At 48.4% G+C, this 22,193-nt stretch overlaps 1 protein-coding gene across 1 annotated transcript; it reads left to right on the forward strand.

The window, feature by feature from the left end:
- Positions 1-3,182: 3,182 nt before the first annotated feature.
- On the forward strand, positions 3,183-20,661 carry LOC111141750 (Sad1 and UNC84 domain containing 5). Its single transcript, XM_022494548.1, has 13 exons — positions 3,183-3,250; positions 4,758-4,822; positions 5,036-5,110; positions 6,095-6,161; positions 7,130-7,191; positions 10,609-10,658; positions 11,956-11,990; positions 12,593-12,701; positions 17,209-17,287; positions 18,156-18,271; positions 18,741-18,908; positions 19,398-19,484; positions 20,478-20,661. The coding sequence occupies exons 1-13, from the start codon at positions 3,183-3,185 to the stop codon at positions 20,601-20,603; spliced, it is 1,107 nt and encodes a 368-aa protein (XP_022350256.1). The 3' UTR covers positions 20,604-20,661.
- The last annotated feature ends 1,532 nt before the right edge of the window (positions 20,662-22,193 follow it).

Raw genomic sequence — 22,193 nt, forward strand, 5'->3', positions numbered from 1 at the left:
CCCCCACCTGGAGGTCGCAAGGCCTGCATGGTGATACCGGCCCTGTCTGAGAACCCCCACGTCAGTGCCACGTCTCTGCATCAAGAAAGATCGCCCGCCCTGCCTGCTTCCTCAGGAACCCCAGGAGATTGGGTCTGGAAGCGGGACCCAAGACCCAGAGAAGATGGGACCTTGCCTGAGGCCACACAGCAAACTAGAGCCGGCTGTAGGACCCAAGCCGTGCCAGAGCAGGAGGATGAGGTTCCTGGGGAGGGAGGCTGAGAGCCGCTTCCTGCCCCGAGGAGAGAGCCCAGGCCCACCACCCCAGGGTCTGGGGCTGTGTTTCCTGATGCCGGGGTCCAGCCCATATGACAGCCCATCCTAGTGTCCCCGCTGTTCGAACCCACCCAGAGGAGGACCCATGGGAGCTCCGATCCTCATCTCATCCTGTACCAGGTGAGGAATGTCCTAAAAGCGGACCTCTGCCTTCCCCCTCCCCCACACCATTCCAACCCAGCCGTGAGCAGATCTGCGTCTGACTCAGGTGTGAGGGCCCACTGCTGAGATGGGCTAGTGGAGGCCCAGCGAAGTGGCACTTGCCCAAAGTCCCCAAATAAGACCGGGGATGGACCCTTCTATAGAAGGCGGTCGGAAGTAGTATTCCCATTGAACAGATGGGGAAGTCAAGGCTCCTTCCCAGAGGAGTGCCAGCCAAATCCCCATTCCTACCTCAGGTGGTTTCCTGGGACAGGTGGATTGTCAGCCCCAGCCAAGGCCTCCTGAGCCCCCTGGCAGGTGCGGAAGCTGCTTTATGAAGCTCCGGGGTGTGCAGGGCCCGCTGCGAAGGGACCCAGGGAGGGGCGGGTTTGCTTGTGGTTGCGGGTGTTTTCCCTGCAAACATGGCCTTTGCCAAAATGTTTCATCCTTATATGTGTGATGGGCCTGCCACGTAACCAGGCTGCAGCCAACGGCTACAAGACCCTGGGAATGGGCCACTCTGGGGCCTCCTAGGCCAGGAGATCTGTGGAAAGAGGCCTGCTCTTTGGGGGTCCCCCTCATCACCCCAACCAGGCCTGGCCTGGCTCCAGAGGACATGGCTGCCCCCGGCCAGGGGGCTAACTCACTAACCTCTCCAGCCTGGTGCCTCTAAGCTCTCAGAAATGTGACCCTTTTAGGAGGAACAGGAGGCTAATGGAGCCCTAGTCCCAGCCACTGACTGAGCCCCGCTCCTGGTCACACACTGAACCCTGACTCAAAGGGCAACAGACGAGAGGGTTGTCTACGTGTTTGTGAATTTACTGTGCACAGGAAGCAATAGCGTAATGACAGGGAGAGCCCGTCTGTCCCTCTGTGTGGCTCAGCTGGAGTATAGGCACAAAGGGACTTGGAGCCTTCCCCCACTCCAGAGCCCTCCATGGCTCCCACTGACTCCATACCAGCCCCTATGCCAGGCCCAGAGGCCACACACACCCGCCCCCTGTGTTGGATCCCCACTAGGGTCCACAGAACTGCCAGGGACCACAGACACCAGCAAGCCCTCCCCTCAGAGCACGGAGCCCCCCTGCCCAGTGCTCCCTCACACCCTACTCCTGGCCTCCTGGCCCTCACCGTGGCGGGGGCAAACAGCAGGCTCGGTGGGAAGGAGCACAAATATTGACCAAAGCCACTCTCGGTGTTTGCTCTTGGCATGAATACTTCCTCTTCCTCGACATATCCAGTGTGGGGCGCATTGACTGACAGCCCGCGGACACAAAGGAGGGAGATTCTCAGCCCCTTCTCCCTACAGCAGTGGCCAGCATGGTTGGGTGAGCGCCTGAGACATGCAAGACGCTCCGCCAGCCACTTTGTCTTCCTCCCCCAGGACAGGAGTGGTTCTGTTCACCTCTAGAGCCAGTGCCTGGAACATACCAGACGCTCAGTGAGTATCTGTTGAATGAACGGATGAATGAATGAATGAACAACTGAAGGGCCCTTGTACCAATTCTGGGGGCAGCATTTCAGGGCTTCCCCTTCACTGAATATTCTCAGAGGTACCGTGTGAGTTTCCTATTGCTGCTGTAACAAATTGCTACAAACGCAGTGACTTAAAACACAAACTTATTATCTTATATTTCTGGAAGTCAGAAGTCCAACATGGATGTGGCTTGGTGGAAATCAAGGTATTGGCAGGACTTTGTTCCTTTCTAGAAACTCTAGGGGAGGATTCGCTTCCCTGCCTTTTCCAGCTGCCGGAGGTTGCTTTCACAGGCTGCCTTAAGGCCTCATCACCTTCAAACCAGCAAGTTGGGGCTGAGGGTTCCTCATGCTTCCACCCATGTCCCTTCTGCCTCCCTCTTCCATTTACAGACCCTTCCGGGATAAGCCAGAATATTCTTCTATCTCAAGATCAGCTGATTAGTGAGTGACCTTAATCCCATCTGCAAGCCCCGGATCATCTTTGTTCTGTAACCTAACACAGTCCCACGTTCAGGTTCTAGTTTGCAGGCCTTCCTGAGGGGCAAATCTTTGCCTTGTGGGCTAAGTTGGCCCACAGCAACTTAGCCTACAATTTCAGCAACCGCCACCCAGGGGCAAAAGGAGTTCCTTTTAGCTTCACAATCCAGATAAACTCTCCATCGGCAGGGCTGACAGAAAAAAACGTAGCCAGACCTTTCCACTCTGTTATGCTTTTATTTGTCTCCAGGAAATGCAGAATTTTATTAAAACAACAGCATATGCAATATTCTGTGTTCCGCGAAACGTCCACCAGTGAGCAGACCCATATATAAGATGCCTTCACGTGCGGCCTAAGCAGGTGGCAAGTCTGGGAAGCTTGGAGCAGGGAAGGAGCTGCGGGGTGAGGGGCACAAAGAAAGCCTGGTCTGGGTATTGGAGCCTCCGCTCTGCTCCTGCCCGGCCGCTGAGATCCTGGCATGACCCTCCCTGTCCTGGGGCCTCATCTTAAAAAGTGGAAAGTGGGTCAGAATGGGTTCGGCCAAGGAGGAGTTCCGGAACCAAGCTAGAGACTCGGCAGAGCCCTCCCGCCCCGCCGCCCCCTGCTCTATGAGGTCACAGTGCCCACAGCTCCACCTGACCTGGTGAGACCCCATGCGGCCCCTGCCAGGGAACGCTAGGAGCTGGTGGCAGCGGCAGCCACTTCTCCCTTGCCAACTCCCGCAGAGCCCCAGTACCATTTCCCCTCGATTTCCTAGAGAAGAAAATCGATGCCACGGTCCTCAAGGAGCCCCGTGGGCCCGTGTGACCCGCCGGAGGATGTCGTCCGGCCCAGGAGGTGAGGATGGCAGCCCCCACCCCCGCTGCCCGGTTCTTTGCAGTTTACCCAATGCTGGCCCTCGGCCCTCTCCCCGGAGATGAGCGGGCATGACTGACGGCCTTCACAGAGGCAGCGACCAAGGTCGGGAAGGTTTGGCGGTTGCTTTCCTAAAATCTCCCCGCCAAGGAAGTGGAGGGGCAGTCATCCCTTCAACACGTGCTTACTGAGCACCTATTGTATGTGGGCGCTGGGCAGGGTGCCGGGGACATGGGCTGCACCGGCCCCCGGGAGGTCCCAGGCTAGCGAGGGAGATGGCGGGTAAGTGGGGAAACGCTCACCTCTGCCTATCACTGGGGCCCCCAAAAGGGGGTGTGTATATTCCAAGAGGGTATGGAAAACAATCCCCTGCGTGAAGGGGAGAACTTACTAGAACTTCAGTGTGTATATTTTCAGCACATCCTCTTTTGATTTCTATTACTTGGGAATATATGAACAGATTTGCACATTTGAAAGAGTAAATAATATTTATGTGGTATTGTATATATAATTTCTTTTTTAATTAATTATTTATTATTAATTATTTATTTATTTGACAGAGAGAGATTGAGATCACACATAGGCAGAGAGGCAGGCAGAGAGAGAGGGGGAAGCAGGCTCCCTGATGAGCAGAGAGCCTGATGCGGGGCTAGATCCCAGGACCCTGAGATCATGACCTGAGCCGAAGGCCAAGGCTTAACCCACTGAGCCACCCAGGTGCCTGTGTATATATCATTTCTTAAGAAATAAAAATAAGTACATTGGAAGAGGGTGTAATAATAAATGTTCAGAGACCATTGTCTTAAGAAATTAAAAAAATGTGTTATCTCACACACCAAAAGTTCCCAAGAGGTAGGTTGCTCCAGAGCACGTCAATTCCATGGGTCTGCAGTGTCCCCGAGACCCAGGTCCCCACTATCATTTCGCTCTCCCTGTTGGCCTCCCCACTGTGACAGCTGGCTAGTGCAGCTCCAGCGGCCCAGAGAAGCATGGCTGTCTAGGTACAAAGAGAACGGGACTTGCTTCCTGTGGGTCTCATTTTAGCGACGAGAAAGCCTTTTTCACAAGTGCCAGACCCCTATACCCAGCCCACCCCACCCCTCACCCCTGCAGACCTCCCCCCAACCCAATAAGCAGCAAGGCGCTGGGGGTAGGCTTAGAGCAATCAGGATTATTGAAACTCACACAGGGTAGGAGGGGGACAAAGGACCAAAATCAGCCTCCTGCCAGCGAGGGGAGGGTTTGGCTTTTGGGTGATAACCACCGGTTACTACCACAGCAGATGGAGTCCTCTTGCTGGGAGACCGAGCAAGTCAAAAGTCTCAAAAGAGACTTGGGTTTGGGGTCGGTCAGGCTTGGCTGTGTCCCTGATTCACAGGTTGGGGGTCTCAGGCAAACTTCTCTGCAACTCATTTTCTCAATCTGGAACATGGGGGCACCACGTTTCTTGAAAATTATAAAATGGGATTGTGAATCTTGTCATCCCCAGGGTCGCCCCAAGAGGCCGGAACACCTGCCGGGTAACAGAGGACAATTTGTCGAACCCGAACCCGAGTGAGCAGGGATGGGAGGGGGAGCCCCGGGGTCTTTGTGAGGAGCAAGGAGCCGAGGCTCAGAGATGTCCAGAGGGGCACCCCGGGGCCACCCAGCGAGGGGCGGAGTGGGGAGCAGGGATGTCCGCACCCAGCTCAGGGTGCTTCTCTGATGTCTGCAAGGCACAGGGTCCCCGAGGCTGGCCCTGACATGACAGCCCCGTGCTCTCTGCAGGTGATGCCTTCGTGTTGCCCGTCCGCCTCAATGCCCCAGCCCCGGGCCTGACCCAGTGCCTGCTGGCCTGTGTGTGTACGTATGTACTGAGAACCGCCCTGGCCTTCAGCGTGGGCCGAGGAAAAGGGCCCAGCCACAGGCTGTGCTGACCTGGGGAAGTAAGGCCTCCGCTTGGCTGCCGGGGAGGGAGGGAACTCTGAAAGTGTCAGGGGTGTCATTCCAGCCAGGATCTCTTTGGTGGCTGGAGAGAGGGTGTCGGAGGGAGACACGCCGTTTGGAGGCAGAGCTGTCGGGCGCTCCCCTACTCGACCACCTGCCCGGGCCCTGGACCAGGAGGCCATTGGTGAAGTCATGGGAATGGTCTGATGTGATGCACCCTCACTTCCGGAACATGGTCTGAGCACACCCCAAAGTTCGGCCACCTGCCCCTCCACTTACTCGTCACCCAGTCGTTTCTCGGAACATCTGTTGTAATAGCCGTGCACCCCGTTAGCTCAGCCAGCCAGCCATTCAATGAGTCAACCATCAGTTCCCCCCAACCTTTATCTGCTAATATTCACACCCACCCAGTCGTCCACCTGTCCATCCTTCTAACTAGCCTTCCATCTACTCATCTGTCTTCCTACTCGGCCAACTTCCAAGCTGTTGTCTCACCATTCTTCTGTCCGTTCATGCATCCTCCCACCTACTTATCTATCCTGAACCCCAACGTTTTATCCAGTTCCATGCTGGGCAACACAGGGCCCCCAGGGATAAACCAGACAGGGACCCTGCCCTTGAGAAGCTCCCAATGTCTGGGAATGGGCAGAGGCACACCCCAGACTTCTTGTGCTCCAGAGTCACTGTGAGGTAGCCTTTAACTGCCAGTCACAAGCCAGGCTCACCTCTAGGACCTGTCCTCCCTCAGAGCTGGTGCTGACCCGTAAGCAGAGCAGGGTTACCCTGGGCTCGATTAGAAAATTGGGAGGGTCTCCCAGCAAGAGGGCCTCATCCCCTGCAAGGCTTTGTAGAGTAAGAACAAGGGTGCAGCTGCTCACGGCTCTCCTGCCTCCTCCGCAGCCTGGATCACCTGCCTGGCCTGCTTCCTGAGGACTCAGGTTCACCAGATTCTGTTCAATACCTGCAGGTGGGCACGAGCAGGCGAGGGGAGGCTGGCGGGGGAGGTTGGGGAGCGGGGAGCTGGCAGGGGGAGGCTGGCAGAGGGAGGCTGGAGAGGGGGAAGCTGATGGGGCTGGGAACATGCAGCGGGCTACCATGGCAGCCCCCTCACTGGTTTGAACCTCCTCTTGATCACCAGACCACAGAAGACATCCCCAACCTGGCTTTTATTATATCCCCTCTCCTCAGAATGTGACTCCCTCCTTTGCCTGCAGCCTTCCAGAATCCTTCCCCATGCTTCCTTTTTGAGCTGCCTCATTATGCATCCTGCTGTGGACCCACTGGGCCAGCAAGGCTAGGGTTCTTACCCCCTGGGCCTGCTATTCCTGTTTCTGCCCCAGTACCTTGAAACATGCTGTTTTTCCTGCTTGGAGTGCAGGTCCCATCCTTTCCCTTCACCTTTCTGGTCCATGCAAACTCCTCCAAATTCCTACAGAGCTTTCCACATCATTCATTCACTGAGAGTTTGCATTCCAAACATCTTAATGCCTATTCTGGACCCAGCCTTGACTCTCACCACTCCTGAGCTCCCAGTCAGAGGAAGGCAGACAGACACCAAAATCAGTGGTAAGAGGAGGAGGTCAGTGTTGACTCTGGAGGTCACAGAATGAGGGGATGTTCGTTTGTGCTGAGCTCTGAAGAATGTGGTCACCAGGACAGAAGGGAAGGGACAGACAGTTTGCAGATAAAGGGTGTGAAGAAGATGTGGGTGACCACTGTCAGTGGATCTCTGATGGCCCCAAATACTGGGTAAGAGCTTTCTTTCCCCTGTGATGCTGTGCAGCCCCAGGACTCAGCCAGCGTCTTGGAGTGGGTATCTCACTGCCCAGGGTGGGTCCTGCCCTGCCAGGTAGGAAAAGGGCAAAGGCCAGGCCAAGACTTGCTAGCTTGTGCAAAGCCCTTCTTCACCTTGACTGCTGATTCTCTGCCTTCCAGATGCAAGCTGTTCTTCCAGAAGCTCATGGAAAAGACAGGTGTTCTGGTCCTCTGTGCTTTTGGTATGTTTCCAGGGCCCTGCCCCAGGTGGAGGTATCCCTGAGCTCTCGCCCAACCTGGGGAGGGAAAGAGTGAAGGCTCTGACACTGACTATGTCATCCTAGGCAAGACAGTGACCCTCTAGGAGCCTCAGTTTCCCCATCTGTCTAATGAGTGTTGCTGTGAGGAGTAAATTAACTGATGACCAAGGAAATTTTTGGAAAGCTAAGAAAAGCCTTGAAAACTGTAATGTTCTCCCCCAACCATGACACCATAATTATTACCGACTTCTGAGTTTTCTGTGGCTCCTTCCGGCCACTGCTATCACCTCCCACATCATGGCTTTACTTTCCCAAGCAAAGGGATCTCCTCTCTCCACTCAAGCATATTGGCCCAGGGACTTGGGGTCGGGGGAGGGGTGTGGATTTCCTAGGAAATTAGAAATTCCTAGGAAACTTAACCTAACAAATAACATTTTTTAAAATAACAGCTTTATTGAGATATAATTTGCATACCATAAAGATCACCATTTTTCACATGTCTAATTCACTGTTTTTTAGTATATTCACAAAGTCCTGCACCCATCACCACTATCAAATTCCAGTATGTTCACTACCCCCAAGAAGACATTCCTTAGTCCCTACCTATCATTTCCCATTCCCCCTCACCCCAGACCTAGACAACCAATTGCTAATCTACTTTCTGTCTCTATGGATTTGCCTATTCTGGGCATTTCATATAAATAGAATCATATGATACTATGGGGTCTTGGTGGTTTCTTTCACTTGTCATTCTGTTCTCAAGGTTCATCCATGGTGTAGCGTGGCTCAGCATTTGACCCTTCTTTATGGCTGAAAATATTCCATGTATGGATATGCCACATTTTGTTTGCCCATCTACTGTTTGATAGATATTACAATTCTTTCTGCTTTTTGACCACCATTAATAATGTTCCTGTGAGTGTTCCAGTAAAATGTTTGTGTGGATATGTGTGTTAAATTCTCTTAGATATGTATTTAGAAGCAGAATTGGCTGAGTTATGCAACAAGTCTCTACTTAACTATCTGAGGAATTGCCAAATTTTTTTCCAAAGTAGCTGCACCATTTTACATTCCCACCAGCATGTATAAGGGTCCAATTTCTCCACATCCTCACCAACACTGGTTATTATCTGTCTTTTAGTTTAGCCATCTGAGGGTGGTGGTGGGTATCTCATTGTGGTTTTTAGTTCATTTCCCTAATGACTAATGATGTTGAGCATCTTTTCACGTGCTTATTGGTCATTTGTAGATCTTCTTTGGAGAAATGTCTATTCAGATCTTGGCCCATTTTTAAATTGGTTTGTCTTTTTGTTATTGACTTGTAAGAGTTTCTTATATAGTCTGGATACAAGTCCCTTATCAGATATACAATTTGCAAGTATTTTCTCCCATTCTGTGGGTTGTCTTTTCATTTTCTTGATGACACAAATTTTTTAATTTTTAAAAAAGATTTTATTTATTTATATGAGAGAGAGAGTGAGCAAGAGAGAGAGAAAGCGTGCACAAGCTGAGGAAGAGGCAGAGGAAGAGGGAGAATCAGACTCCCTGCTGAACAAGGAGCCTGTTGTGGAGTTTGATCCCAGACCCTGGGATCATGATGTGAGCCGAAGGCAGATGCCTAACTGACTGAGCCACCCAGGCACCCCAAATTTTTAAAATGTTGATGAAGTCCAATTTATCTATATTTTCTTTTGTCATATATGTGCTTTAATGTCAGATGCAACAAACTATTGCCTAACTTAAAGTTATAAAGACTTACTACCACTTTTTCTTCCAAGATTTGTATAGTTTTAGCCCTTACATTTAGATCTATGATCCATTTTTGCGCTAATTTTTGCATATGGTGTGAGGTAAGGATCCAACTCCATTCTTTTGAATGTAGATATCCAGTTGTTCGATTTATTGAAAAGACTATTTTTGCCTTATTGAATTGTCTGGCACCCTTATTGAAAATCAATTGATCATAAATGTGAGGGTTTATTTCTGGACTGTTAATTTTATTCCCTTGATCTATATGTCTATTTGCCAGTACTACCCTGGATTGATTGCTATAACTTTATAGTAAGTTTTGAAATCCAGAAGTTTGAGTTCTCCAACTTCGTTCTTCTTAAATTATTTTGGCAGCTATACTCCTTTACATTTCCATATGAATTTTAGGATCACTTTTTCCATTTCTTAAAAAAAAGTCTACTGGAATTTTGAGAATGATTGCATTGATTCACAGATGAATTTGGGGAGTAGTGTTACCTTAACAATATTAAGTTTTCCAATCCATGAACATGGGTTATCTTTCCATTATTGATATATATCTCCATGTCTTCTTTAACTTCCTCCAATTATGTTTTGTTTCTTTTAGAGTGCAAGGTTTGCACTCTGTTAAATTTATTCCAAGTATTTTCTTCTTTGAGATGCTATTGTAAATGAAATTGTTTTCTTAATTTCATTTTCAGATTGTTTATTGCTTGTGTTTAGAAATAGAATTGATTTTCATATACTGATCTTATATCCTTGCTGTTCTGACACTGGGCAATACACTCAGTCTTAGATACTTTAGGATTCTTTATGCAAGGTATTGTCATCTGCCTTTTATTTATTTTTCTTGACTAATTGACCTGGCTAGAACCTTCAGGACAATGTTAAATAGAAATAACAAGAGTAGGGGCACCTGGGTGGTTCAAGTAGGTTAAGCATCTGCCTTTGGCTCAGGTCAAGATCCCAGGGTCCTGGGATAAAGCCCTACATTGGGCTCCTTCCCCAAGCAGGGAGCCTGTTTCTCCCTCTCCCTTGCTTGTGCTCTCTCTCACTCTCTCTCAAATAAATAAATAAAATCTTAAAGAAAAGGAATAGCAAGAGTAGACATACTAGTCTTGTTCCTTATCTCTGGAAGAAAGCATCCAGTCTTTTACCATTAAGCATGTTGTTAGCTGCAGGTTTTTCATACATGGTTTTTACCAGATTGAGAGAGTTCCATTCTATTCCTGGTTTGTTGATTGTTTCACCATGAATAACGAATAAGTTTTAAAGACTTTTAATAATGGCTTGAATGGTAGGATTTCAGGTAGTACAGAGATCATAAAATGCAGGGAAGACCATCTTATTTTCTTCTCTTCATCAATTATCCCCAGTAGAATTGGGACAGGGGAAGGAGATGGGACATGGATTATTTGGTTTATGTGAGACACTTTGCATAGATGATATTGTTTGATCATAAGTGGATATTACTGTTATTCCCATTTTACAGAGGAGGAAATTTAGGTATAGAGAGATTAAGTAAGTTCTTCCAAAGTTGTGCAATGTTAGTGCCAAGGCTGGAATTTGAATCCAGATACCTTAATGCCAAAGCCCAAGCTTTTAACCTTTCATCTTAAATGGCTTCCTTTCATTCTCTTGTCCCCACAGGATTCTGGATGTTTTCTATGCACTTACCATCCAAAATGGAAGTCTGGCAGGTGAGTGTGTGCTCTCTTCAGGCCCCACCACTGACTAACCTCACTCCAACCAGACAATGTTGCCTCCATCAGCTTCTCTCACTCTCACCATATCTGGACTCTAGTCAGTTCCTGACTCATCCCAGACCCAAATCTCTGCTTCTGCCACAACACCTACCTGGAACCCATCTCTCCCACCAAAATGTGACTTTAAAAGGTCAGATACAATAGTTCTTCTTCTTACAGAAGGACTCTCCTCTAACTCACTCCCAGAGGTGACCTATCTTTCCTTTGCCAAGTCTCCATCCTAAAGTGGGAGAGTGAGGATGGAACACAATTCTCTCTCTACACAAGGCAGTTTGTTCTCAAATGAAATGAGACCATTTGCTTTGTAGTTCCTGGGGAGGAAAGAGGAGGAAATCAGTGGCCAGAGATCCTTGTCAGAGGACAGTAAAAAGTTTCAGAAGGCCTAAAGAGAAAAGGGATCTGAGGAGCTTGTCCCTCCCTCTCCTCTTCTCCCCTTTTAGACTCCTTTAAATACTTCAGGACCCAGCTAAAGTGTAACTTCCTTCAGAAATTACAGGTGGAGGTGATGATATTCCCCTTTCCTCCCACAATTTTCTGTAATCATGAATGCAATATTTTGTAATCATGACTATTTTCCCAACTGTATTGGGAGCTCTCTTGAAGACAGAGCCGGGTCTGATTCATTCCAGTGATGTCCACCTAAGGGCTGGGGCACAGTGCTACCACTATCAATGTTGGTTGACTGATGATCAGATGGAAATGTGGAATGGAGAGAGAATGGATGGGACAGTGGAAGTGATGAATTCAGGGATGTGGGGAAATGGCTGTGGGGATAGATGAATGGATGAATGGGAGATTGGATGGATGAGAAAATGGACAGATGGAAGGGCAGATGGGATATACAGGTGGATAAATGGATGGATGGATGGATGGATGGATGGATGGACATATGGTTGCTGAGAGGTTGGATAGATGGGAAAGTGAATGGTTTGGTGAAAGGGTCAATATATAAGGTAAGTTATATGGACAGGAGGGTGGATGAATAAGGAAATTTGGATAAATGGAAGAGTAGATGAGTGGGAAATGTGTTTGGATGGAATAGTAGATGGGTGGAAGGGTGGATGGATGTGGATGGATGGATTTTAAATGGAGGTTATATTGGGTTTTGGATAGATGGTAGGTGGGTGAATAGATAGATTTATGGTTGTGGGAGAATGGATGGATAAAGTTCAATTGGGCCCAGATTAGGCCATCTGAAAAAGATCCCTTGCTTTCCTCAACACCCTACCAGGATGACAGCATAAATAGTCCACTGCAAAGCTTGAGGTAAGAAGAATCTGCTAATTATCACCTAAAGAAGAATCTGCTTATTATCACCTAAAAACCAGAACTATATCTAGGGCCTGTGATGTATTGCCTAAAATTGTGGGCTCTGCCATCAGACCAACCTAGATTTAAATCCCAGCTCCCATACTTCCTACCTGGCTAAATTTTTGCAAGCTACTTCACTTCTCTGGGCCTTTGACTTCTCATTTATGAGATGAGGCTAACACCCACTTTGCTCTGGGTAATTATGAATATTAAAGAAGATGCAAAGTGTTCTGAATAATTCCCAGCCTAAGGTTAGTGCTCAGCATATGGTAGCTGAGTAGAAATTTTAACCAACAAGATACCACCTGGTGGCAGCATCCTTAATTGCAAATAAATATTCAGGAATATTTGGAAGGAGTAAGTTGAATTTTAAAATATTCCAAGTAGGAAGAGGAGCATGAGTAGTATTTCAAAGATAAGAACCTGATGGATAGGCCAGGAGAGTGAGAAAATGTGATGCTAATTCTCTGTGGGCTGACTGACAAAAGCAGAAGCTGAGGGTGACAAGAGCAGCATCACAAACCAGTTGGTCCATGTTTTAACTCCTTCCTCTTAAGAATGTACCAGGAGAAGGTGCGGCATCACACTGGGGAAATCCAGGACCTCCGAGGTAACATGACCCAGCTCATTGCTAAGCTCCAGTTGATGGAAGCCATGTCAGACGAGGTGAGATACTGGCCATTCTCCTCCCAAACATTTGACTTCTCTCTTTGTTTAATGCCTTATTTCATTTCTCAAGTTTTGGTGGAGCACATCCCCCAACAACTTCCTGGAAGAGAGTGAAATAGGAGACTTATTAATTTGCTTAGAACTTGCACATTTGAAAATATCTTTATTTTATTCTTGCCTTTGATTGATAGTTTTGCTGGGTATAAAAGCCTTGCTAGGAAAGTTTCCTCTGAAAATTTTGAAGGAATTCCACTACTGTGTTCTAGTTACACTGTTGCTGTTGAGAAGTGTAATAGCGCTAGTATTTGTCCTTTGAGTATGGTCTGTTATTTTTTTTTTCCTATCTCTGGGAGTTTGTAGGGTGTTCTTCTTATTTCCAGTGTTCTATATTTAACCTGTTTGGGGTGGGGTTGCTGAGCTTATTGGATCTATGGGTTGATGTTTTTCAATAGTTTTTTAAATTTCTTAGCTATTATTTCTTAAAAAAAACATTTTATTTATTTATTTGACAGAGAGAGAGTGAGAGAGGGAACACAAGCAGGGGGAATGGGAGAGGGAGAAGCAGGCCTCATGCTGAACAAGGAGCCCAAGGTGGGGCTTGATCCCAGGACTGTGGGATCATGACCTGAGTTGAAGGCCGATGCTTAATTATTGAGTCTCCGAAACACCCCAGCTATCGTTTCTTAAAGTACTGTTTCTTCCCCATTATCTATCTCCATTCCCAGGACTCCAGTTACATCTATGCTAGATTTTTAGAGTGTGTTCCATGTAATTCCTATGCTATTACCTGGTGTGTTTGATTTTCATTCTTTTTCTCTATATGCTTCAGTTTTTGATGTTTTCTATTCACATTTCTTCAGGTTCACTAACGATCTAGTATTCTGTTCTGTCCAATCTACTATTAATTTTTTTTCCAATAAGTTCTTAATATCATATGTTGCATTATTTAGTTCTGAAATATACTTTTGATTCTTTTTCATAAATTTTAATTCTGTGGTGAAATTCTCCAACATAATTCTCTAATAAATTTTTTCTTTTATTTAACATATTATCATAGTTATTTTAAATCCTTGTCTGCTAAATCCAATATTTGGATCATCTATGGTCTTTTTCTATCATCTGTTTTTCTTTGGAGTATCAATCATATGGTCTTGTCTCTTCATGTCTAGATATTTTTTTGTGTTTTTCAGGACATTGTATATGAAGTGATTATATGCTCCAGATATAAATTATAACTTCAACTAGAGAATGTTCTCCCTTTTCTTTGTAAAGAAGATGAGTACTCTGATCACTTCTATGTAGACCTTCATTCAGCTGATTCAGACCTGGATTGCAATTTTTGAAAGATTTAGTCAGAGGTTAAGGGTAACCTTTCAATGTCCTGCCCATGCAGCTTCAAACTTTTGGTAGATCTCTTAATGGGAAAGACTGACCACATGTCTGAGGCTTCCCAAGTCTCCAATTTTGTCTTCCAGCCTTGCCTCAATGCAAAATCTCTGACCCCAGGGGTAACCTCTGCCAGGGACAAGCTTGGATTCTCAGCCTTTAATTGTGCCCGTGATTGGTTTAGTCCTTAGGTACAGCTACAGCTTCTCAGTATTGATTCACCACTCCTTCTAGGGCAGTGGTTCTTAGAGTATGACCCCCGTACCAGCAACATCAGCATTACCTGGGGAAATACTAGAAATTTGAGTTAATGGGCCACCCCCCAACCTACTAAGGATGGGAACCAACCATCTGTGTTTCAACAAGCCCTCCGAATGATTCTGATATATACTAGGAAGATGTTTGTAAGGCTTTAATCTCTCGCTTAGGTTTATTTGAGGTCCCCTCACTAAAAGGGACTTAGTTTCCCAAACGTTGTGAAACTGGGAAGTTTTACTCTGTCTTTCGGAAGTTTTCAAGTAGCTCTTTAACGTCTTCCACAGTTCTGGGTTGCAATTAACATCTTATGGGGAAACTATTCAGGTTTGAGGCTCATCAAGTTTCTACTTTTGTCCTTTTAGTCCTTTGTGACTATTAAAATCTTTGCTGCTTTCTCTTTCACCAGTAGCAGCCCTTATTCAGCCTAAGCCCAAGTCTTCAGCCCATGCCCAGAATTAGCAAATGCCCTCAGGGATTAAAATATTGTCAGGGAATTTCAGAATGGTTCTCTCCTCTATAGAATTTTAATCCTTCTTGTCCTCATTGCTCCCATAGCTCAGTGGTGGCTTTAAAATATGATTTATAAACTATATGGCTTTTCCTAGTTGTTTTTATAGTGGAAGAATTGATCCTCTTTAATTTACTAAATCTTACCTGGAAGCCCTACATCTCACCTTACATCTTAAATGTCATGATTGTATGCCTATGGGCTGGCTACCCTTGGGACCATTACAATGTGGAAATTCATGTCTTTTAGCCCTAAAAAGTCTTCTTTACTCGTGTGATTAAATGGGTATTTTCCCCCCAGCCATATCTGTTTTATTCTCATTTTTTAAACTCCTATTGTTTGGATGTTAAATTTCTGAACTCATCTTCTGTATTCTTCCAATTCTCCCTTTTTTCTTCTCTTTGTTCTGAAATTGAGAACATGATCTCAACTTTATCTACCAAAACTTCTACTGGGTTTTTTGTTTCTGTTAATATATTATGAATTCCCAAGAATTTTCTTTTTTGCTCTCTAGGTGTTCCTTTTCATAGATTTCTATTCTTATTTTATGGATGAAATATATTTTCTTACCTTTTGGGGGTTTGTTTGTTTGAAGATTTTATTTATTTGACAGAGAGGGAGGGGGAGCAAGCACAAGCAAAGGGAGTAGCAAGCAAGGGAGAAGCAGGATATCCCCACTGAGCAAGGAGGCTGATGTGGGGCTCCATCCCAGGACCCTAGGATCATGACCCGAGCCAAAGGCAGCCACTTTAACCAAGTGAGCCACTGAGGTGTCCCCTTTTCTTACCTTTTGGAGGTTAAGCAGGTCATCAAACTTTCCAAGTTTCCACAGCAACAAAACAAATCATAATAACTGTCCTGTAACACCGTGGCTAGTCTGGTTACTCTTGTCACACATCAAACCACTCCAAAACTTGGTGATGCAAAACAATCATTTGATCACTCTCAGAGATTCTGTGGGTCAGGGATTCAAGCAGAATGCTATTTTGTTTGCCACTGTTCCACAATGTCTGAGGCCTCACCTGGGAAGACCTGAAGGTTGGGGTGACTTGGCAACTCTATCTGGACCATCTGGAAGTTTCTTCACTCACATGTCTAGAAGTTGATATTGGTTATCAGCTGGGAACTCAAGGCTGTTGATGAAAGCACCCATACTTGGGCTCTCAGTGCTGTGTGGTCTTCCTCACAGCATGGTAGCTGGCCTCCAAGAATGAGTGTCCCCAGAGGACCAAGTAGAGCTGTAGCCCCTTTTAGGCTTAGCCCAGAAGTCACATGGCATCACCTCTGCCGTAGCCACAGGCCCACCCAGACTGATGGGAGGGAACTTTAGTTTAGTATTAAAGTCATATTGAAAGAAAAGTATGTCACAGGAGACTTTGCTGCGGCCATTTTGGGGAAATACAATATGCCACAGTTTTCAAGAGTCTGATACAAATAATAGCCAGCCTTTCCTGAGCACCAACTAGGTTAAGTGCTTGCAGGCTGTATCTGGCAGGAGAGCTAGTAGCTAAGAGCCCAAATGCTGGAACCGAAGGGCCTGGGTCTGCCTCTTACCAACTATAGGACTTTGCACGCGCTACCCTGATGTTGTTTTTTTTTTTTAAGATTTTATTTATTTATTCATGAGAGACAGAGACAGAGACAGAGGCAGAGGGAGAAGCAGGCTTCCTGCTAACAGGGAGCCCAATGCGGGACTCGATCCCAGGACCCTGGGATCACAATCTGAGCCAAAGGCAGATGCTTAACTGACTGAGCCACTCAGGTGCCCCCCCACACTCCCTTTTGTACCCTAGTATTTTTATCTTTAAAATAGGGGTGATCATAGCACATACCTCCGAGGGTTGTTATGAGGGGCTAAGAGTGAACACATGGGACACCGAGGACGGTCCTGGCACACAGGAGCAGCCTTATAAGTCCTGGCTGTCATCCCCACAGTAGCAGGAGGGGGGACACGAGTATCATCCCCGTGTTCCAGACAAGAAGGCCTGGATTCAGAGGGGATGTAACTAGCCCCAAACCCCTCAGCAGTGAAAGTCTGTCTGACTAAAGACCCCCTGCCACTTCACTTCACCCAGATTCCCGTCCCACGTGGGACACCCTGTCATGGGGCATGTGGAAGCACCGAGGAAAACCAGTGTAGAGGTGGGGTAGGGATGGCTCTGTGTCACCTGGGCCTCCTCACAGTGCAGCAACTGGGGGAATCTTGTGCCAGGACCAGCCACCGTCTCCACAGGCAGGGGTAAACAGTTAAGGACAAGGGAGTTCCTGCAGCTGCCTGTCATCTGGCGTGAACACACACGGGGACGTGATCTGGGGACATCAGCACACAGCTTGTGTTTTCTATCTCCTTAGCAAAAAATTGCCCAGAAAATAATGAAGATGATACAAGGAGATTTTATTGAAAAGCCAGACTTTGCCCTAAAGTCTATAGGTAAGTGAGTCCCCCTCGCCCCCCATCCCCCACTAATCTGCCCTCCTCAAGTTTCCCCAGAAGCTCTTCAGACGATGGATTTCTGTTCGGGTCTGATGCACTCTCTGCTACTGGAAAGTTCACGGTCAGAACTAACTTCTGTCCCCCAGATGATTTTCTTGCTACAATTTTCTGTTGTCGAAAGGGGAGCTGAGGCAGGGAGAGGAGGTCCCCACAACCCGTCTACCCATTTACCATCCTCCAGACCCAGAGGCCAGCAGAGCCACACCTGCCCCACGTCGGGTAGTCTGACCACATAAAAACCAACAGGGGACAATTGCAAGTGGGAATCAGTGCTGTGGAAAACCAGAGCAGGTGGTGGGGAGAGAGGGGCCCTGGGCAGAGGGGTGTGCGGGAGGACCTTTGAGTTGCGACCTGGACAGGAGGGAGAAGTATTTCAGACCCAGGGGAGCGCCTGTGAAGTTACCCCCATGTGGACACAGCAGGAGCGCAGGAGGAGCATAGGGAGGAAGGTGAGGTGGGGTGGGCAGGGGGGACTGGCTGGCTGGGCTAACCCAGACCCAAGGGCATGAGGGGTCAGAGGGCATTGGCTTAGGCTCTCAGGGCAGGAGTGCCCTCCTCTGTGAAATAGTCCTAACAATAGCCATGGAAATAATGAGGTTGACATCAACGCGGAGGGAAGGACTTTGGTGGGCTAACTCATCTCCTCACATCAGTCCTGTGGGGTGGACATTAGCATTCCTATTGGTGCTACTCTTCTTACTCCCATCTCCCAGAGAACACTGAAGTCCAGAGAGGGCCAGTGACTCACCCAAAGTGCTTGCCTGGTGCCTGGTCCGGGCCCAACCTGACCCTCCCTCCCATACAGGGGCCTCCATCGACTTTGAGCAAACATCAGCCACATACAACCATGACAAGGCTCGCTCCTACTGGAACTGGATCAGGCTGTGGAACTATGCGCAGCCCCCGGACGTGATCCTCGAGGCAGGGGGGGTTGGGGGAACGAGGAGAGAGTGGCAGGGGTGTGGTCAGGGTTCTGGGAGCAGGACCTGGAAGCAGACACTGGGGGTGCGCACAAAGGGGGTGGGGCCCCAAGGTTGGGGGAAAGGTAGGAATAGGAGACAGAAGAGGCAGGGGCAGGGAAGGGCGGCCTGCTTTGGCACTGGAAGGAGCCCCCGCACCTCCCCCTCAAGACTTGAGGGTCAAGGAACCCTCACAGCCCCAAGCAGGCCCCTGCCCTCCCTGTGCTGGGCTGAGGGAAGGCTCATTCTGGCTGCCAGCTCTCAGGGGAGCTTCCTGGAGTTGGTGGTGTTTGAGCTAAGCTTTGTCGATGGAAGGATCTGGCTCATCCAGGAGGCAAAGGGCAAAGGAGGTCCAGGGAGCGAGGGTGGGACGAGGAATTTACCTTCACTCACCCACCCAGCATAGCCCCCACTGCACCTGCCCCTTCCAGCCCAACATGACGCCTGGCAACTGCTGGGCTTTCTCGGGGGACCGAGGCCAGGTGACCATCCGACTCGCCCAGAAGGTCTACCTGTCCAACCTGACACTGCAGCACATCCCCAAGACTATCTCACTGTCAGGCAGCCTGGACACCGCTCCCAAGGACTTTGTCATTTACGTGAGCATGCCCCAGCAGGGAGTGAGGCTTGGCTAAGAGGACAGCCTCTTATGGTGGGACTCTAGGCACTCCGTCTGCACAACCCAATGTGCTAGGGGGGCCGGATGGGGCTCTGTTAAGGCTGAGGGTGACCAGGTTCTGAGTTGATCACAGCCTTTGAAGTTGGAAGATAAGCAACTACCTTATTTCAAGCCAAGATTTTCAGAGCCACTTTGGTCTTCAGATGCCATTAACAAGGAAACTGAGGTCCAAAAAGGGTCAGGGAAACACCCAAATCCTACAAGTCAATGACAGGAGAGGACCCTCGGGCTTTTGATTCCCAGTAGAATGCTCTTTCCTAACCAATATTCTGTCCTGCAATGGAATGATGCCCAACGAGGTAGGGAGTTCTCTATCCTGGGAGGTATGCAAGTCTCGGCTGCAGAGGGGCAGCACCCTCTGAAGGCCCTGCCCATACCTGATACTTTTTCTTTGGTTCTGATTCTACAGGGCATGGAAGGCTCTCCCAGGGAGGAGGTGTTCCTGGGGGCATTTCAGTTTCAGCCAGAAAACATCATTCAGATGTTCCAGCTCCAGGTAACTGAGAAAAGCAGCCCGTGTTGAGCACATATTGAATGTACACATGCGCAGGGCTTTCCCCAGGGAACCCCTTCTCACCCCCCGGGTGTGCACAACGGTCACCAGCCCACATGACAAGCGAGGAAACTGAGACTCAGAGTATGGAGCCACTGCCCAGGGCCAAAGTGGGACCCCGAGGAGATCCATCCAGCTTCTAGGATTACATCTGCTGCAGTTCCTCCAGGGACAGCAGATGTGGAACAGGCTGCTGCTGGCTTCCAAATTAACATCTCCGTGCTGGGAGGCCCCGTCATCAGGTCCTGATCTAACAGAGGCCTGAAGGGGTGGAAGCCGAAAACAGCAGCAGGACTGTGAGGGATGGATGGTAGAATGGTGCTGAGACTCAGGCTGACACTTACCCAAACCCCGACCCCACAAATCTACGTGATCTTGGCCATTTCCTTCCTCTCTGGGCTTCAGGTTCACCTTTGTAATTCCCTAGAAGGTTCAAAGCATCCAGTGAGATCTCAAAGGCCAAGACCCCAGCTTTTGCGTGGCTCCATCCCTGAGGGGAGGGTGGGGGGCAAAAAGAGGAGGAGGCAGCTCTCACTGAGCGAGTGTCTACCAGGTGGCAGGCCAGTTAGCTCCAGGACCTTGTTTCATGCCCACAACAAACCTGGGAAGCAGATATTACCCCTTCCATCCTACAGAGAGGGGAAACTGAGGCCCCACAGGGGGCAACAATTTGCCCTTGGGTCCCACAGCCCTATGTGCCAGGGCCCGACGGCTGGGATGCTTTCTCAGTCACAGTATATCCATCCTTCTGGCCTCAGCAACTTCCATCCCAGCCCCTGAGTGTCAATTTCCTGTGTGGCTTCAGGATAGTCCATTCTGTTCTCTGAGCCTCAGTTTTCCCACCTGTGAAATGGGAGAGTTCCCTTCCACCCCCAAACATCCCTCTGGACAGGCAGAGTGGAAGCCAATGGATCCATGTCTGTGAGTCTCTTCCAGAACCAGCCTGCCCGAGCTTTTGGGGCTGTCAAGGTGAAGATATCAAGCAACTGGGGAAACTCACGCTTCACCTGCCTGTACCGAGTGCGTGTGCACGGCTCCGTGACCCCACCTAGAATGCCCTAGAGAGCACCCGAACCAGAGCCCCCACCCCCAGAGAGATTAAAGTTTATTCTTCACAGCCCAGCCCGAGTCTGAGTGTTTTTTGGTGCCAGAGGGATGGTGGGCTACCACGTGGTATCTGAGGCCATGGTCTAAAGTGTCCAGGCCCCCTTACAAGAGCTTCGCGAGGCCCCATTTCACAGATGCAGACAGTGAAGACTCCAAGCGAAAACTCGCCAGAGGTCGCCACTCACAAATGCAGCATCAGGATTTAAACCTAGGCAGTCTCCCCCCTGTACCTAAGCCATCTCCCTGGCTTCACATCCCCTGGATCTGCCCCTGACTCAGCTGTGACCTTGGGCAAGACCTGGCCCTCCCAGGGCCTCAGTGTACCCATCTGTACAACAGAACAAGATTGTGGCTGTTGTGTCAAATGAGGTGGGGGATTAGATGTCCCACCCTTGCCCACCACAGAGTGTTCCATCACACAGACCATCTACTGTGTGACATTAGACAGGACACACACCCTCTGTGGACCTGCTTTTTCCCAGGTATTACATATCTATTCCATGTTGGGCCTCCAGAGATGATAAATAAACATAGTAAAAAGAACCCACAGAACAGGAGAAAATATTTGTAAATGATATAGCTGATAAAGAATGAATATCCAGAATATAGTGAGACTCCTAAAACAACCACAACAATAAGAACAACAACGACAAAATGATAAAAAATGGGCGAAAGACTTGAATAGACATTTCTTTTTAGAAATATACAAATGGGGGTACCTGGATTGCTCATTGGCTAAGCAGCTGCCTTCAGCTCGGGTCATGATCCCAGGTCCTGGGATCCAGTCCCACATCGGGCTCCCTGCTCAGCAGGAAGCCTGCTTCTCCCTCCCCAACTCCCCCTGCTTGTGTTCCCTCTCTCTGTGTCTCTGTCAAATAAATAACATAAAATCTTTAAACAAACAAACAAACTGGCAGCCAAATACACTAAAAAAAAAAGAGTGAGAAATATACTAGTGGCCAATAAGCACACTGAAGATCACTAATCATTAGAGAAATGAAAATCAAAACTCCAATGAGATACCATCTCATCCATTAGGATGGTTACTACAAAAAAAACAAAATAAGAGTTGATGAGGAGGCGGAGAAATCAGAACTGTGTGCGCTGTTGGTGGGGACGCAAAATGACACAGCCACAGCGGAAGACAGCAGGGTGTTTCCTCAAAATATTAAAACTAGCCCTGCCGTTGATCCAGCAATCCCACTGCTGGGTGCATACCCATAAGAACTGAAAGCAGGCTCTCCAAGAGGCATCTAAACACCCATGCTCATGGCGGCATCGTTTGCAACAGCTAGAACGTGGAAGCAGACCATGTGTCCAACAGCCGGTGAACAGACAAAATATGACATGTACACACCATGGAATATTATTCAGCTTGGAAGAGGAAGGAAATTCTGTAATAGGCTACAACACGGATGAACCTGGAGGACATTATACTAAATGAAGTTCCAGAAAGACAGACACGGTATGATTCCGCATACATGAGCTGCTGAGTGTGGTCCAATTCTTAGGGATAAGAGGTAGACTGGTTGTCAGGGCCCGGGG

The sequence above is a fragment of the Enhydra lutris genome, unplaced genomic scaffold (genome assembly GCF_002288905.1).
Source record: "Enhydra lutris kenyoni isolate GAN:26980312 unplaced genomic scaffold, ASM228890v2 scaffoldscaffold6, whole genome shotgun sequence".
Classification (NCBI taxonomy): domain Eukaryota; kingdom Metazoa; phylum Chordata; class Mammalia; order Carnivora; family Mustelidae; genus Enhydra; species Enhydra lutris.